Source organism: Scyliorhinus torazame, chromosome 1 (genome assembly GCF_047496885.1).
Source record: "Scyliorhinus torazame isolate Kashiwa2021f chromosome 1, sScyTor2.1, whole genome shotgun sequence".
Lineage (NCBI taxonomy): Eukaryota > Metazoa > Chordata > Chondrichthyes > Carcharhiniformes > Scyliorhinidae > Scyliorhinus > Scyliorhinus torazame.
The window spans coordinates 29112034-29130444 of NC_092707.1; the positions used below are offsets into that span (position 1 = coordinate 29112034).

General features: G+C 48.6%; 1 protein-coding gene and 1 long non-coding RNA gene across 2 annotated transcripts in view; one reads left to right on the top strand and one right to left on the bottom strand.

The window, feature by feature from the left end:
* Nucleotides 1-1675: 1675 nt before the first annotated feature.
* On the bottom strand, nt 1676-6540 carry LOC140429364 (uncharacterized). Its single transcript, XR_011949058.1, has 3 exons — nt 6440-6540; nt 2390-2546; nt 1676-2144 (listed from the first exon to the last, which is right to left on the bottom strand). It is a non-coding gene; the product is annotated as an uncharacterized lncRNA (long non-coding RNA).
* Nucleotides 6541-8722: 2182 nt separating this feature from the next.
* The window catches only part of fam222aa (family with sequence similarity 222 member Aa), a 624697-nt gene continuing 615008 nt past the window's right edge, over nt 8723-18411 (top strand). The window contains exon 1 of the mRNA XM_072479809.1: nt 8723-9238. Within this exon, the coding sequence (XP_072335910.1) occupies nt 9114-9238 (125 nt within the window). The 5' untranslated portion in view covers nt 8723-9113. The remainder of the gene's footprint in view (nt 9239-18411) is intronic.

Sequence of the window (18411 nt, forward strand, 5' to 3'; positions counted from 1 at the left end):
GGCATTAGTTCATATGCACCTAAGATGGATTTTTTCACCTCCTCATAAGTCCCAGATACTTCCTCCAGTAGTGATGCAAACACTTCACTGGCCCTACCTATCAGCTTTGTTTGAATCAGTAATACCCACATATCCTGTGGCCATTTCATTTGTTTAGCTACCTTCTCAAATGAAATGAAAAAGGCTTCCACCTCCTTCTCGTCAAACCTTGGCAGTGCTTGGACATATTTAAATAGATTCCCACCAAGCCTTCGACTATGGCGCTCTTTCTCACTATCCTCATCACTATCATCCAACTGTACGTTTCCCTTTACATCTGCCAATTTTAACTGACTGTCATGTTTCATGGCCATTTTCTGAAGTTCAAACTCTCTTTCTTTATCTTTTTCCCTGATCTGTATCTCCCTTTCCCTTTCTTTTTGTTCTGCTAGAGCAATTCTTTCTTTTCTCCTTTCTTCTCTCTCCTTTTCTTTTTCCTCACTCCCTCTTTAATTCTTTCTCATGTTCCATTTGTTTAATTTGTAACTGATTTTTGCCATTTCCAATGAGTCAAACTGTATCTCAGGCAACTTTAAATGCTTAGCCACCGCCATAATTACCTCACATTTTTGCATTTTGTCAGGTAATGTTAACTGCAATGTTTTTGTCAAATCTAACAGTCTGCTTTTAGTCTCTGTCTGTAAGGTACTGCATGTGATCGGCTCCACCCCCAAAAATTTCAGAGCCTCTGAAAGAGCCATTGTCAACAACACACTCCCCACTTAAATTGGAATACCGCACCTGAAAAACAACCACAATATGCTCACCCCTCACTGTCTTTAAGTTCACTAAGCCAATCCAATAGATAGACTTTTATCCTCCTCGAGCCCCCAATTTGTTATGGGCCAGGGTTTAGAGAACCCCAAAGTGTATCATGGAGTTCACCTGACCAACACTTTTAATAGATTGTGGTATGGGGAGCACACGGCCCACTCTACAGGTGTGGTACAGCAGAAATGGAAAAGTATATTTTAAAGCAAAACAATGTTTATTCTATGAACTCAAGTTAACCTTTTTAAAACATACAGTGAACATCTTAGCAAGCTTTTCTCAAAGTGAAACTAAAAAGCAGAGCCAGAGCTCAGCTCCACCCACACTTGACATCACTTCAGTGACATGAGCAACCAAACATTTCTTAAAGCGACATTCTCATTACACGCCTATCCATAGTCGACAGATCGATGCCGAGACCCGCGAGAACGATACCCATGCAGCGAACAGGGACATGATCGAGCAGTGCTTCGGCATCCTGAAGATGTGGTTCAGGTGCCTAGACTGCTCTGGAAGTACCCTGCTGTGGCCTCCACAACATCGTGCAGTAGAGGGGCGATGTGCTGGAGGAGAAGGATGAAAGCCAGGCCCCACTGTTGAGGAGGATGCGGGGGAGGGGGAGGGGGAGGATGGGCAGGACATGGGGCCCAGGCAGGCACGGGAGGCTGCAAGATGTGTGCCCCAGGGCCAAGGAGCATGGGATGCTCTGATCGCCTTCATGTTAATGGACTTGGGGGGGGGGGGGGGGGGGGTCTGGCCAGGGGCATGGACAGCGCATTCTGCCTCCACACCCTTCCCACCCCAGTGCGGTGTTGGCCTGGGTGGCACGCATGCTCGGCACCATCTCCTGCTCCTGCACGCGTTGCACTCCTCCACCTGCAGATGCTGGATGCTCACCGACAACCCCTCATGTCGTCCCTGGCTCTGCGGCTGCATCTCTACAATCGATCTGACTGTCCGTTCCAGAAGCCCCAAACCCATCTGGATGACAGCTAGGCCCTGGGGTCGGTCCGTCCTCCGACCGCCCGTCTCCTCGGATGTTCCTATCTCCACCTGATGTGCTGGGGCAGCTGTGTGGTGCGCACAGGAGGGTGTCCAGAAGCCTCTTCACTGAAGTGCCCAACTGAGGTGAGTGTGTCTGGATGGTGGAGGGTGTTGGAGAAGCTGTGAAGGGAAATCGGTGTCATCCCCGGACTCGAGGTGTCCTGGGTCTCAGGAAGAGGGCTCCCGTCCGTGCTGCTGCCCTCGTCACTGGTCGGCACACGGGGGGCTCAGGCTGTGGCTCTGGTTGGGGCAGAGGATACCAGATGGACCCACCCCATCACCAGCAGGTCCTGCAAGACATAAGACAAGATGCATGATTAGAACGTGGGCCGGGCCAGGTGTGGGGGTGGCGGAGGTGAGGGTGGTGCGGGGGTGAGGGTAGGAGTGAGGATGGTGTGTGGGTGAGGGTGAGGGTGATGTGGGGGTGAGGGTGGTGTGGAGGTGAGGATGGTGTGGGGGTAAGGGTGGTGTGGGGGTGGTAGTGGGTGGGGTTGACAGAGGTGGCATGGGGAACCGCTACTCAACGGGGTCTCACTTCCTTGCCCACGGCTGACATCTACCCCGGCAACCTCACTTTCCTCTGGCCCACTGACCACATCCGGTGCCCTCTGCTCAGCCATGGTGAGGGGCCACAGGTCCGGCGGTACCCCTCCAGTTTTCTCCCGCCACCGGCGGTTATGAGTGGCCTTCTCCTTGGGGTGGGGGAGTGAGGGAGTGGGTGGGAGAGGAGAGGAGGAGACACAGAAAATGACAGTGTTAGACAGCTTGTAGCCCAAAGGGTGGGTAGCTGGTGGCCTCAACATTGTCTCTACTTCCTACAGAAGCTAAAGAAATTCAGCATGTCTGCATCGACTCCCACAAACCTGTACAGATGTGCCGTAGAGTGCATCCTATCTGGCTGCATCACAGCTTGGTATGGCAACTGCTCGGCCCAAGATCGCAAGAAACTGCAGAGTGTGGAGAAATCAGCTCAATGCACCACACAAGTTTGCCACCCTCCCATTGATTCTGTCTACACCTCCTGTTGCCTCAGAAAGGCAGACAGCATTGTCAGAGACCCCTCCCACCTAGGCATTGCCCTCTTCCAGACCCTTCCATCAGGCAGAAGATATAGAAGTCTGAAGACCGGCACATCCAAACATAGAAACAGCTTCTTCCCTGCACACTACAAGACTCCTCAACGACTCCCCCCCTTAAGACTGATCTATTTGTTGATGTACTATTGTCAATGTACTCTGTCGATTATTCTTTTGTCTACTATGTACGCACTGTGTACGTTCCCTTGGCTGCAAAAAAACACTTTTCACTGTACTTCGGTACATGTGACAATAAATCAAATCAATCAATCAATCTATGGTGGCAGGTCTGGGTGCAGGTATGTAGTGCAGGGTGTGGCACCTCTGCCCTCTGGGTGAGGGGGTGGGTTACAGGATTGTGTGATGGGGGTTGATGCCAGCGGCACACTGCTGCCTATTCACCCTGGCCACCCTGAGGAGGTCATGCAGTTTCTTCCTGCACTGCAGGCCGTCCAGACTGTGTTGCTCGTGGCGTTGACCACTGCTGCCACCTGTGCCCAGGCATGGCGAACGTCGGCAGCTGGCATCCTCCTTCTTGAGCTGGGGTATAGGGTGGCTTGCCTCTCCTCCTCCGCATCCAGGAGGGTGTCAAGCTCGGCATCTGTTAACCTTGGCGCCGCATGTCTTGCTGCCGTCTTGTTGGCTGGGATGGTGTGCGTGGGGAGTGAAGTGTGTATATGCGGCTTCAACTGGTCAGCCTCCTGAGTGTCAATCGCGAAACAGGCGAATCCCGCACAATTTCTCTTTGGAATCGATTGTATTCCACATGGTGCCGGTGCTAGCCCCTTTACAGTCGCTGAATCGGTCCAGGTGCGGCGCCAGTTTTGCTGTCATGGAAGTCCACAAATCCTGCCCCGGCATCAAGACTTAGTCTCAGGAACAGGGAATCCCGCCGCATAGGTTTAATCTGCTCAATCTCTCCTCACATGACAACCTCCTCATCTCAGGAATAAGTCTGGTATACCTACATCATACTCCTTCTATGGTAAGTGTATTCCCCCCTTAAGTAAGATGATCAAAACTTTGCATAACTGTGCTTATCTGTCAGATGATTGATAATATCACCAAGAGTAAATTTCAGCCCCAGATGTATTAGATGATTAATATATCTCCCTTAACTCATTTGTATTTAGCGTCATTAAATATTGCAGAGTTTTCAAAATAAAGTGGGCCAAGATTCCTGCTCCGGATCGCGATTCAGTGCCCCCAGTTGGAAAATGTCAGGTGAGGTTCAGCTGTAATGAAACCCATGGCCGAAAATAAACATTTGAAGTTATTTCCAAACGTTTTCCCTCTTCCAGCTTCTAACAGACTGGCACGAGCATGAATGGCTTTCTTCTGTGCTATACATTTTTAATGTTTTTAACTTGATCATGTGTCTTCGAATCAGAATATGCTTTGTCAACACCCCCCCTGCCGCCCTCCCCATTAAAGTCACAAATCTTAACACCACTTGGGTTTGAATTTGGATTTGGGTTTATTGTCACGTGTGCCGAGGTACAGTGAAAAGTATTGTTCTGCATGCAGCCCAGACAGATCATTCCATACATTTAAAAAAATCATAAGATAGATACTCATAGCCACAGACATGGGGTGAAGCATGCAGAGTGTAGTACTACCCAGCAGAGAAGATGTGTGGAGAGATCAGTTCAGTCCATAAGAGGGTCATTCAGGAGTCTGGCAACAGAGGGGAAAAGCTGTTTTTGGACGTGTTAGTGCATGTTCTCAGACTTTTGTATCCCCTGTCCGATGGAAGAGGTTGGAAGAGAGAATAACCCGGGTGTGAGGGGTCTTAGATTATGCTGCCCACTTTCCCCAGGCAGTAGGAGGTGTAGACAGAATCAATGAATGGGAGGCGGTTTTGCGTGATGGACTGGGCTGTGTTCATGACTCCCTGTAATTTCTTACGGTCTTGGGGCAGCAGTTGCCATACAGGCTGTGATGCAGCCAGGTAGGATGCTTTCTATGGTGCATCTGCAAAAATAGTTCAGAGTCAATGTGGACATGCCGAATCTCCTTAATCTCCTGAGGAAGTATAGGCGCTGTTGTGCTTTCTTGGTCGTAGCATCGACATGGATGGACCAGGACAGATTGTTGGTGATTGTTGGTGCATATCTAGGAATTTGAAGCTGTCAACCATCTCCACCTCAGCATTCTTGATGCAGACAGGGGTATGTACGATACTTTACTTCCTGAAGTCAATGACCAGCTCTTTAGTTTTGCTGGCATTGAGGGAGAGAGTTTTGTCGTTCCACCATGCCACTAGATTCTCTAATGCCCTCCTGTACTCTGACTCATCGTTGTTTGAGATCCAACCCACTACAGTCATGTCATCAGCAAACTTGTAGATGGGGTTGCAGCCAAATTTTGCCACACAGTCGTGTGTGTGCAGGGAGCATAGTAGGGGGCTAAGTACGCAACATTGCGGGGCCCCAGTACTGAGGACTATCGTGGAGGAAGTGTTGTTGTTTATCCTTACTGATTGTGGTCTTCAACTGGCACCTTTCTGATCTGCATAGCCCAATTGCACACCGGTGGGTGTATTTAGCTACTGAGCCATTCAGAGTGCACAACAAGCTATTGTTTATCAGAAGAGTTTCCATTATTTCCCAGAAGAACAGCAAGCAATACACCATAACACAGAGTTCATTGCAGTATGATTAATGAAAATGCATATGTAACTGTGAGCACATCACATCTTCCTAATTTACTAAATTTTTACACAGATGTGACCAAGTTATTAGATGGGAACAATCCAATAGATATTAGACATCTTCACTTGCAAAGGGTATTTGATAAAGCATCTCGCAAGATATTGTTAGTGGAGATAAGGTCGCAGAAAATTAGGAGAGAATGGTGGATCGTAAATTGACTAGACAACAGGCAGCAGAGGGTAATTATAAATGGGAATATTTTCAGCTTGGGAGAAATGACTTGCGCAGCTCTCCAGAGACAAGTGCTTGGACTTTGATTTTCACAACCTACTTTAGTGAACTTGAAGAGGGGATTAGAAGCTATTCTGCAAAATTCATAGATAACACAGATTTGTGTAGAATAACAAGAAATACAGTTGAATCAGATATCATTCAAGGGATCTCGACCAGTTTATCGATTTGAGTAATAATTGACAGCTTCCCTTTTAATCTGGATGAATGTAAGGTAAGACAAAGTCCGTCACTCGAATTTTAGTAAAGTGCAAAGGTAGGCTCATTAAATTTCCATACTAAATCTACTTGAGCTGTGCCAAAATATATTTTCTTCTTCCAACTGGTCTACACCTGGAGAGAACGGCCTGAGCTGTATAATATGGAGGTGAAATACCTGGGATTACAGGTTGCACTAGTGGTAGTCATGGTCAGATGTATTTGAGATGGTGAATGATGAGTATCATATAAGAAGCATTTTGCAATGAATTTGCACCAATATGCCGATTAAGCTTAACATTTTGAAGAGGAGTCATATCATACTTAAAATGCTCACTTGTTCAGTTTCTCCAGATTCTGACTGACCTGGATTTTCTTGACTTGTTTCCAGTGACTACATGGGTGAAGATAGTTGCAGATTGCACAAGCAGGAATTGAGATTGGGAGAATTTAGTATTCCCACTGAGTGTGACTTTGTGCTGGAGAGTCCCTTCAGCATAATTCATTTGTAAAGGAGCTGGACAAGATGTCTGATTATGAATGAGAGTGGAGGTTAGAGGGGTTAATCATTACTGTGGCTCTAGTTTTGTTGGAACTATCTGGGGAAGATTTCCTTTGCTCATTATGTGTTAATGAAATCATAAACAATGGATTTATTTCCATGGTAACTGTTTCTCGTAAAATTGTAAACATACTCTTGTAGAAAGCCCTGATGATTTACGAGAAATGGCTATTATACAAAATCCCCTGATATCTGTGATGTCACTAACAAGAAGTAAACACAGCAAATCTTCCGTGTGTGTGAAATATAAAGGTCAGGGTTTACTGAAGATTTTTTTTGCTGAATTAGTTTTGTGCTTTAGCAGGGTGGTGGGGGGAAGTTAGTGGAAGGTGGAATTCAGAGTTTGTAGTTTATGATACCTATGATTATTTAGCATTCTCAAAGTTTAAATAAATTTAGGAAATCCATCACAGCTTCAGTATGGGCTTGATGGAACTTTCTTTTTCAGACTTCCTACACAATATATTAATTTGGAGTTTCCTAGTGGCTCAGTTCATAAATGCACAGGTTTAATGTGGAACTAAGGCAGATCCAGCCTCTGGGATCTGTGATGTAGGCTGATTTTAGCTAAATTAGCAGTAGGATGTTCTAATTAGTGTCAGTGCTCTGGGCTAGAGACAGGAAATAACACCCAGAGTTCCCATTCTCCAGTTAACCCATTGGAAAATGAATGGATTCTGCACATTATTTTACATTTATCAATATTTAATTATAATCTGTCAATCAATAGTTAAACTGATAGGCTTGTCCAGCATCTTTGAACATCAAGCTTCACTTACCACACACATTTGTGTTATCAGCATTTTTTTTCTGATGCTCTAGTCAAGTAGGTTTGGAAATGAATTCTATAAATAATTCCTCCCCTTCAAAGCTTATAAAACTTTTCTCGATGAAGGCAATCCTTTCGGATGTTGAAATGATGCACTGAGCTACCGCGATTTCAATATTAAAATGAAAATAATCTTCTGGTAAGTCATCAACCTGACACATAAATCCCAGCACATTCTACCCGCAGACGCTGTCTGTCCAGCTGAATGTTCCCAGCTCCATCTCTTTTTTAAATGTCAGATTTCCAGTAGCTGCACTATTTTGCTTTTTTCTATAAAGGTGACCAGAGGAACAGACCATTCAAGTTCTCCAAATGGGACTTTTAGTGCCTAATCGAATCATTTCCCTTCTCGTGAATGAGAGAATATAAATTTTGCGAATGAGGGTAATTACGAGGGAGAACGTGTATGTGTGGGTAATGGATTGTCCAATAATTGCAGTGAGAAATCACTAGTGGAATTGCCCAGCCTCGACCCTACAGCTTTCCTTTTTGGAAACACAAAAGAAGCCCCGTTATCCTAACTCACTCAGGAACACGTTCTGAAATTCGTGTTACAATGTCTTGGCAATCTTTCAATCTTTCAATATAGAAATAAGTGATGCAACCGAAGCAGGTTGTTTAACAGAGAGTGAGTGATGAGATGCTGGGTCCTGTTTGTTGGGGGGGGGGGGGGGGCGGTATCCCAGAGCTGCCTGGCACCAGCTGCTACCTGACATGACTGCGATTCTGAGTTTGGGGTGAAGATGTGGTTACATGTTGCTGGTGCCAGGAGATGTGGCGTGCGGGAGGGGAAATTACATGAGTGTTTACTTTCCTCTCTCTGATCTGGTGACTGTCCCGGTGACAATAACAGGGCGAGACTGGATGACTGGGTGAAGGTTTACGCCGTCTCGGCTGCTGTATAGATATTTCTCCGTGACAACATATTCCAAGGTCAAACTGGAGGGAGGGGTGGGGGGGGGGGGGAGAACAAGTGAGGGGGGGAGGGAGGAAGAATGAGGGGAGACGGTGGAACTACATGGAGAAAAAGAGGCTGAGATTTGACGTTTTGGAGAGGACAAAAATAATCAGAAGGAGCGCAGCAAACCTGCGAGGACATTGTTCAGCCCCGGAGACTGGCGGCAATCGAGCGGGCGGGAGCTCCCGGGGATCTTGTCAAATGGGAAATAAAGGACATTTTTAGAGAGAGGCGAGCCGGGAGTGGGCGGATAAGCCAGTGGTATAGTTAGAGAGGGAGCAGGCGGGAGGGGACGGGCTGGAGATCCAGGGACAGACAGGGGAGCAGGAGCCCGGGAGAGGAGAGCCAGATAACAGGAGACAGCAGCAACAACCCAGCTCTGTCCAAGCAGCAGGTCAGCAACCCTTCAGCTCGCCTGAAAGCACGAATTTGGACTGAAACCTCATTGCTCCAGTACCTGTGCTCAATGTAGCCCAGTGTGGGAGCTCTTTTTGTAACTGGCACATTGGACGGGAATTCAGACCTGGCATTCCGGGATTTTAACACGGATAGATAAAATATAGGGAAGCTGTGTTTCCCTTTGGTGAGTGATGGTTGTAAACGGGATTGCTGCACTCGATGCTTGGGAACTTTTCACTGCAAACTTTTCCTGAAGATCGCAACGTGGAATTTTACCCCCCTTTCTCCTCCCATGGAGATGCAGGACCCGGGGGCCACTCTGGTGGTCCCATTAATCAGGCTGGTTAAGGAGAACGAGTTACTGTGGAGGAAGTTCCATTCAGCGGGCACCGAGATGATAGTGACCGGTAGAGGAAGGTACGGTAACAGGCAATGTAACGTTTCATTTCCCACATGATTTGGCCCCAATGTCCTTCCCTTTACTCCGCCCGCCCTTGTCCAGGACACTGCCTCCCTCACACTGGGGTGCGGTTCTCATTGAGACCTGGCCAAGTTGCAAGTCTGCACTGATAACACTGCCAGTGAACTGGAAATACAACAGCCATCATCACATTTACATAATTCCAAATAGTCCACGAAATGTAAATTAATGGAAACTCTCATTATTGCAAGAGAATTTACCATTTAAAATATTTTTAAAGCATATTGAGTGCTGCAGCGAGAGTGACACATCAGTTCACTGCCGCTGGGAGATTTTGCACCCACATGCTGGTCAGATCAGATTCAGCTGGTCTGTGTTCCCAGCAGATTCAGCTCCTCTGTGTTCGCAGCAGATTCAGCTGGGCTGTGTTCCCAGCAGATTCAGCTGGGCTGTGTTCCCAGCAGATTCAGCTGAGCTGTGTTCGCAGCAGATTCAGCTCCTCTGTGTTCGCAGCAGATTCAGCTGGGCTGTGTTCCCAGCAGATTCAGCTGGGCTGTGTTCGCAGCAGATTCAGCTGGGCTGTGTTCCCAGCAGATTCAGCTGGGCTGTGTTCGCAGCAGATTCAGCTGGGCTGTGTTCCCAGCAGATTCAGCTGGGCTGTGTTCCCAGCAGATTCAGCTGGGCTGTGTTCCCAGTAGATTCACGTTCCCCGCAGATTCAGCTGGGCTGTGTTCACAGCAGATTCAGCTGGGCTGTGTTCGCAGCAGATTCAGCTGGGCTGTGTTCCCAGCAGATTCAGCTGGGCTGTGTGCCCAGCAGATTCAGCTGGGCTGTGTTCCCAGCAGATTCAGCTCCTCTGTGTTCGCAGCAGATTCAGCTGGGCTGTGTTCCCAGTAGATTCAGCTGGGCTGTGTTCCCAGCAGATTCAGCTGGGCTGTGTTCCCAGTAGATTCACGTTCCCCGCAGATTCAGCTGGGCTGTGTTCCCAGCGGATTCAGCTGGGCTGTGTTCGCAGCAGATTCAGCTGGGCTGTGTTCCCAGCAGATTCAGCTGGGCTGCGTTCCCAGCAGATTCAGCTGGGCTGTGTTCCCAGCAGATTCAGCTGGGCTATGTTCCCAGCAGATTCAGCTGGGTTGTGTTCCCAGTAGATTCACGTTCCCCGCAGATTCAGCTGGGCTGTGTTTCCAGCAGATTCAGCTGGGCTGTGTTCCCAGCAGATTCAGCTTTACTGTGTTCCCAGCAGATTCAGCTGGGCTGTGTTCCCAGCAGATTCAGCTGGGCTGTGTTCCCAGCAGATTCAGCTTGGCCTGTTCCCAGCAGATTCAGCTGGGCCGTGTTCCCAGCAGATTCAGCTGGGCCGTGTTCACAGCAGATTCAGCTGGGCTGTGTTCCCAGCAGATTCAGCTGGGCTGTGTTCCCAGCAGACTCAGCTCGGCTGTGTTCCCAGCAGATTCAGTTGGGCTGTGTTCCCAGCAGATTCAACTCAGCTGTGTTCGCAGCAGATTCAGCTGGGCTGTGTTCCCAGCAGATTCAGCTTTACTGTGTTCCCAGCAGAGTCAGCTTTACTGTGTTCCCAGCAGGTTCAGCTCAGCTGTGTTCTCACCAGATTCAGCTGGGCTGTGTTCCCAGCAGATTCAGCTCCGCTGTGTTCCCAGCAGATTCAGCTCGGCTGCGTTCCCAGCAGATTCAGCTGGGCTATGTTCCCAGCAGATTCAGTTGGGCTGTGTTCCCAGCAGATTCAACTGGGCTGTTATCCCAGCAGATTCAGCTGGGCTCTGTTCCTAGCAGATTCAGTTAGGCTGTGTTCTCAGTAGATTCAGCTCTGCTGCGTTCCCAGCAGATTCAGCTGGGCCGTGCTCCCAGCAGATTCAGCTGGGCTGTGTTCCCAGCAGATTCAGCTTGGCCGTGTTACCCGCAGATTCAGTTGGGCTGTGTCCCCAGCAGATTCAGCTGGGCTGTGTTCCCAGCAGATTGAGCTCAGCTGTGTTCCCAGCAGATTCAGCTGGGCTGTGTTCCCAGCAGATTCAGCTCGGCTGCGGTCAGATGAGATTCAGCTCGGCTATGTTCCTCCCAGGGCGAGGGTGTCAAACCCTCCCAGGGTGAGGGTGGGTGGGGGGAGCTGAGTGGTGGGGACCCCCCACTTCCTGAGTCCACCCCGATTAAATTTGTAGATGGCCTCCCGCTTTGGCAATTGACCCATGGAGGCGGGGAAAGTTGGGGGGTCGTGAGGGGGTGGAAATGGAGGTCTTTAGGGGTAATGCTGGGGGGGTCTTGGAGGGGGAGGAGGTGGCAGGTCAAGAGTTGGAGGGTCGTGTGGGGGTCATGGGGAGAGGTGGTGGTCGTGTGGGTCATGGGAAGAGGTGGTGGTCATGTGGGGGAGGTGGGGTGAAGTTAGGGGTGGTTGCAAAGAGGTGGGGAAGTGGTTGGCAGGGGTTGGGGCTCGGGAGTGGTTGGAGGGGTGGTTTGGGGGAGATAGGGGCTGAGGGGTGGTTCCGGGTGATATGGGGCTGGGTGTGTTGGTGAGGGCCGGTTGGGAGTGGTTGGGGTGGAAATGGGGGAGTGGTTAGGGGACGTGGGAGGGAGGTGGGGTGTGTTGGGGAGATGGGCCTGTTTTCTGGGAGGTGTGGGTGGTTGGCAAGTATTGGGGCTGGGGTGTGGTTGGAGGTATGGTTTGGGGGAGGTTCGGGGAGGTAGGGACTGAGGGATGGTTACGGGCTGGGGTGAGGTGGGGCTGGGTATGTTGGCGAGGGCTGGTTGGGAGAGGTTGGGTTGAGGTTGGGGCAGAATTGGGGGTGTGGCTAGGGGACGTGGAAGGGAGGTGGGGTGTGGTGGGGAGATGGGCATGCTTGCAGAAAGGTGGGGGGTGGTTGGTGGATAGTGGGGAGGCTGCGGGTGGGGTGAGTTGTGGACTGGGTGTTGGCTGGGGGGTGGGGTCAGGGGTGGGGTGAGGCAGGGGAATGGGGTGTGGGCTGGAGAGGCATGAGGGTGTTTGGGAAGTATGGGGAGGGAGTGAGGGGTGGTTAGGGGACTGAGCGGTTTGGGCCCTTGTTCAAAGGCACTCAGTGCCCGATCGAGGGACCCGCATCTGGAAGTGAGAGCCTACTAAGAGCCACTCCCCAGCCTTGCGGCTGACCCTCACCCTGCCTTCACTCACCTATGGCCTAGGACCCGGCCATAATCCTAAGCCTTTGGTGGGTGTTATACTGGCAGCGGCTACTCCTTCCCTGGTGGGCCTGCCCTTCAATAGAGCTGCCAGCCTCTGATTGGCATGCAGGATCCTAGGTCCTTTGTCCTGGGAAAACCCCACCATGTTCCAGGTAATTTGGCCGGCCTTCCCCAAAAGAGGCGATGCAGGGTTCCTGCTGGCTCTCTAGCGGATGGGCAGCTAGATCCTCTTGCCTCCATGAAATCCAGCCCAAAGAGTTTGCATTGGGCTATAGATAGGGTAAGTGAAGGGCAAACATTTGGCATATGGAGTAAAGTGCAGGAAGATGTGAGGCTTTTGGAAAAGCAAAACATTTAAATGGAGAGAGGTGAAAGGGTGCTGCGTTACAAAGGGACCCAGGCGCCCTTGTACATGAAGCACAAAACATTAGCATGTAGGTATAGCAAGTCATTAGGAAGGCAAATGGAATGTTATTAGTATTGATTGCCATTATTTTCTGTGCAACGTTTATCTTAATGTTTCTTGTTCAATTTATTTGTGATGGAGTATGTATGTATATACACTAATAAAATAAATGCACCTCTTTGTATCGCCTTACCAAGTCCATAAGTAGAATCTGATCAGCCATCCAACTATTGTCTTCAGATACCTTCTTATGCAATATATTTCCCTAGGTTTATAATCAAAAGTGTACACAGTAATATTACCACTAGTTACTCTGATTGCTAATTCCGCGTCTGCGTGTGTTTTCTCCGGGTGCTCTGGTTTCCTCCCCAAGTGAAATGAAATGAAATGAAAATCGCTTATTGTCACAAGTAGGCTTCAATGAAGTTACTGTGAAAAGCCCCTAGTCGCCACATTCCGGCGCCTGAAAGTCCTGAAAGACGTGCTTGTTAGGTAATTTGGACATTCTGAATTCTCCCTCTGTGTACCCGAACAGGCTCCGGAGTGTGGCGACTAGGGAATTTTCACAGTAACTTCATTGCAGTGTTATTGTAAGCCTACTTGTGACAATAATAAAAATTATTAAAGATTATTAATGTTGTACTAATTCATAGAGATCAGGAAGAACCCAGGTTTGACCTCTAGTCTGTGCTGATAAAACTGAGCCCAGCTGAGGCACAACAGTTTAGTGTTCATATCCCTGGAATGAGTCAAGGAAAAGTGGACAAAGTTGCTGCACCCTGTTGGAAGGGTGTGTGGACGTTAGGTAGGAACAGGATTTTATTGATTGTGATGTCCCTCCACAATAAAATGGAATAGAAAATGATTGGTTCGAGCTTGTTGAACGGCACAGTAGCACGTGTTTGTGAGTTCTGGGACAAGAGGCAAATACTACACTCCTGTATGCTTCACCCGATGCTGGTGTGTTTGTATTTACATTGTGGACCTTGTGTTGCCCTATTATGTATTTTATTTTGATTTGATTGTATTTTCATGTACTAAACGACCTATTTGAGCTGATCGCAGAAAAATACTTTTCACTGGACCTCGGTACATGTGACAATAAACAAATCCAAATCCAAATGTAGAAAATTAGAGCAGCAAAATATGAAATAGGAAAGTAAAATACTCTGGATGCTGGAAATCTGAAATAAAAACAGAACATGCTGGAAATGCGCAATGGGTCTGGCAGCATTTGTGGAGCGAGAAACAGAGTTAACATTTCAGGTTGATGACCTTTCATTCAAAACCTTATAAAACAGTAAGTCAGATTTAGGAACCCATGGCTGACACACTGATAGTTGCGAGCCTTACAATCAAGTTGGAGCAGTAAGGATCATCTTTGATAAGGTGCCACATCAAAGGTTATTGCGTCAGATAAAAGTTCTTGGTGTAAGGGGTAACTTATTGACATGGACTGAAGATTGGCGAACTAACAGGAAATAGAGAGTTGACATAAATGGGTCTTTTTCTGGTTGGCAGGATGTGACGAGTGCGGTGTCACAGGAATCAGTGCTGGGGCCTCAATTTGTGACAATTTATACAAATGACTTGGAAAAAGGGACTGAACAAATAATTTGCTGATGACACAATGATAAGTAGGACAGTAGAAGCAGTGTGTACTATGTACAAGATGCACTGCAGTAACTCACCGAGGCTCCTTAGGCAGCACCTTTCAAACCCACAACCACTACCATCCAGAAGGACACAGGCAGAAAATATATGGGAACACCACCGCCTGGAGGTTCCCCTCCAAGTCGTTCACCACCCTGACTTGGAAATATATCCCCGTTTCTTCACTGTCGTTGGGTCAAAATCATGGAACTCCCTCCCTAATTAAAAAAAAAAAAATTTAGAGTACCCAATTTTTTTTTTCCAATTAAAGGGCAATTTAGCATGGCCAATCCACCTAACCTGCACATCTTTGGGTTGTGGGGGTGAAACCCATGCAAACACGGGGAGAATGTGCAAACTCCACACGGCCAGTGACCCAGGGCCGGGATCGAACCCGGATCCTCAGCGCCGTAGTCCCAGTGCTAACCACTGCATCACATGCCGCCCTCTCCCTCCCTAATTGCACAGTAGGTGTACCTACACCACATGGACTGCAGCAGTTCAAAAAGGCAGCTCACCACCATCTTATCAAGGGTAAATAGGGCAGGGCAACAAAAGCTGGCCGAGCCAGCGAAGCCCATATCCCGGAAAAAATTAATTTAAATAAAAGGAAAGCAAATTGTGAAGAGAACGTAAGGAGGCTACAAAGGGACATAGAGTGAGCAAAAATCTGGCAAATGGGAGTATAATGTGGGAAAATATGGCATTGTCCATTTTGGCAGGAAGAATGAAAAAGAAGCTCATCATCTAAATGGTGAGAGTTGGTAAAGCTGAGGTGCAGAGGGATCTGGGTGTCCTAGTGTATGAATAATCAGGAAAGCTAATAAAATTTTACAATTTATTGTGAGGGGAATTGGTTGCAAAAGTAGCGAGGTTATGCTTCAGATGTACAGGGCATTAGTGAGGCCACATTGGAGTATTTTGTACAGTATTGGTCTCCTTATTTACGGAAAGATGTAAATGGGTTAGAAGCAGGTCAGAGAAGGTTTACTAAACTAATGTGTGGGTTGTCTTACGAGGAAAGGTTGGAGAGGTTAGATTTGTACCCACTAGAGTTTAGAAGAGAGAAAACCAACTTGATCGAAACCTTTACGATCCTGACGGGTATTGAAAGGGTGATATGGAGAGGATGTTTCCTCTTGTTGGAGAATCTAGAACCAGGGGTCACTGTTTAAAAATAAGGGTTCACTCAGTTCAGACAGAGATTGGAAGAATTTTAATTCTTTTCTCTGAGGGCCGTGAGTCGCTGGGACTCTTCCTCAAAAGGCAGTGGAATCAGAATCTTTGAATCATTTTAAGGCAGAGCCAGATAGATTCTTGATTAACAAGGGGGTGAAAGGTTATCGGGAGTAGGCAGGAATGTGGGGTTGAAGTTACAATCAGATCAGCCATGATCTATTTGAATGGTGGAGAAGGCCCGAGGGGCTGAGTGGCCTACTCCTACTCTTAATTCGTATGTTCATATGTAAGTGTTTGTAAGTATGTTCATAGGAGAGGCAGTACAGAGTGGTATTGTCACTAAACTAGTAATTCAGAGACCCAGGGTAATGCTCTGGGGACCTCAGTTCGAATCCAACCAGGGCAGATGGTGCAATTTGAATTCAATACAAATCTGGAATTCAATGTCTAATGATGACCATGAAACCAATGTCGATTGTCGGAAAAAACCCATCTGGTTCACTAATGTCCTTTAGGGAAGGAAATCTGTCATCCTTACCTGGTCTGGCCTACAGGTGACTCCAGATCCACAGCAATCTGATTGACTGTTAAATGCTCTCAGGGAAGGGCTGACCTCGCCAGTGACGCCCACATCCCATGAATAAAAAAAAGGACCCATCCAGAAATTTTTATTTTATCTTGCTGGGGTATAATTCTGTGAGAGTGCAACCATTCAGTCCCTCATCTGCATGGTCATTTATTTGTAACCTGACCAATGAATGTTAACCAACTAGTCAGCATCAAGAGATGCTGACCTGATTTTATGTCCAATTAGCTTTCTAGAAGGAGCAGAAACCCATGCTGACCATCTACCTCCTTTCCTTAACTCAGCACATTAAGACTAATTGCACTGCATCTGGTATAGCCATGGGTAAAATCATGGAACTTAGAACAATTAACAATTAACTTTGGGATTCCTGCTTTGTATGGTTCAGCTCTACATTGGCATGTGCAATTACATGGAACTGTCACGGAACGCTAAACTGGTCTATGCTATTAATGAATGGCTAAGTTCCTCTGGATAATTACGCTGGGCCGGGAACCATCCGACAGAAGCGACTTAAATCGTTAACTTTGGATGGTTCTGCCAAATTTACCCTGATAGTTACTCTGAAAGTGCTTGAGGAAAGAAAATCACTAACTCCAGAGTAACTACTTAAAAAACCCAAACCCAGCATCTCACCAGACATTCCCTAGACAACGATCCACAGGGATCCCACCACACAGTAACTTCATTTGAGGCCTACTTGTGACAATAAGCGATTTTCATTTCATTTCATTTCATTTCATACCACCCCTAACCCGAAACCACTCCCCACTCTCCAGTCCGAGCCACCCCTCCCACTTTGGTGTGATATCCCCCACCTCTCTGGTCCAAATGCCCCTCTCCAGTCCAACCCCCCCCTCCCAATTGTCTGAGCCACTTACCTATTAATTGTCTCTAAATACCTCCGTCACAACAGCCAATGCTGTACTCTCTGCGCTCCAGTTACTCCACGCCGATGCAGCCGGGGACGCGCTTCGCTGCTCCTGTCCGACCCAGCCTGAGTGAGGAAGTTTGGGGAGGGGATTCTCTGATAATGGGACTAAGAGTTGACGCCATCGTAAAAACCGGAGCGTTTTACGACGGCGTCACCTGTCCGCTAGGAGCAGGATCTTGCGCTGCACAGGGGGCCAGCACAGCACGGTTTCACGCAGTTCCAGCTGCCGATACGTGCTCCAGCATGGCCGGTGTGGGTCCACACATGCGGGCCACGGCCGGTGTGGGTCCGCACATGCGCGCGGGTTGCCGCCTCCGCGCCGCCCCCCGGGCAACATGGCGGAGCCCTACAGGGACCCAGCGCAGAGGAACATAGGTGTCTCCCCACCCCCCCCTCCCCCGGAATTAGCCCGCCCGCCGATCGGTAGCCCCCTATAGCGGGCCTGGCCAATGTGGAGGACCCCCCCCCAGAGTCTGATTCTCCCTCCGCCCCCACCAGGACGACCCCCACAGCCAGAACGCAGAGGGCCCGCCGGGTAGGGCCACACGCGAACGACGCAGGCGGGACTCGGCCAAACTCGGCGGGCATTCGGCCCGTCGAGCGGGGAGAATCGGCGGGGGGGGGGGGGGGGGGGCGTTCAGCGGCCCCCGACCAGCGCCGTGGGGACTGCGCCGGCACCATTGGCTCCGATTCTCCGGTCGCCGGGAATCGGCGGCCCGGCATCGGAGCGGCGTCACGGGATTTGCACCCTCCCCTCGGCGATTCTCCGACCCAGCGCGGGATCGGAGAATCCCGCCCAGGGGCTTTGGAATCCCAGCGTGGCTAGGTCCACAGGAGTGACAATCCGCGGGAGATTGCCACTCTACATAAGTTACACTGGTATGGTTGTGAAACAAGATCAGCTGCACTCCATGTACTTATCGATTCAGTTTGTATTTGCTGCACAGCTACAGAATAAATACATTTCTGGAAATCTGAGGATAAAGTACAAAAGGCAGTTTTGTTTTAGGCAATGATAATATCTCTATAGAAAAGCATTTTAATTACACGTCATCCAGCATTAGATACCTTTTTTAAAATATATTTTATTCCAAACTTATGTAAAATGTCACAAAACATAAATAATTACGGGAGCGGACTCCCCAACACACAACTGTACAGTTTATACAAATATTTCCCCTTTTTCACCCCCCCCCCCCCCGCCCCATTTCCCGCACGACGAACAATTCTTCAAACACAACGTGGG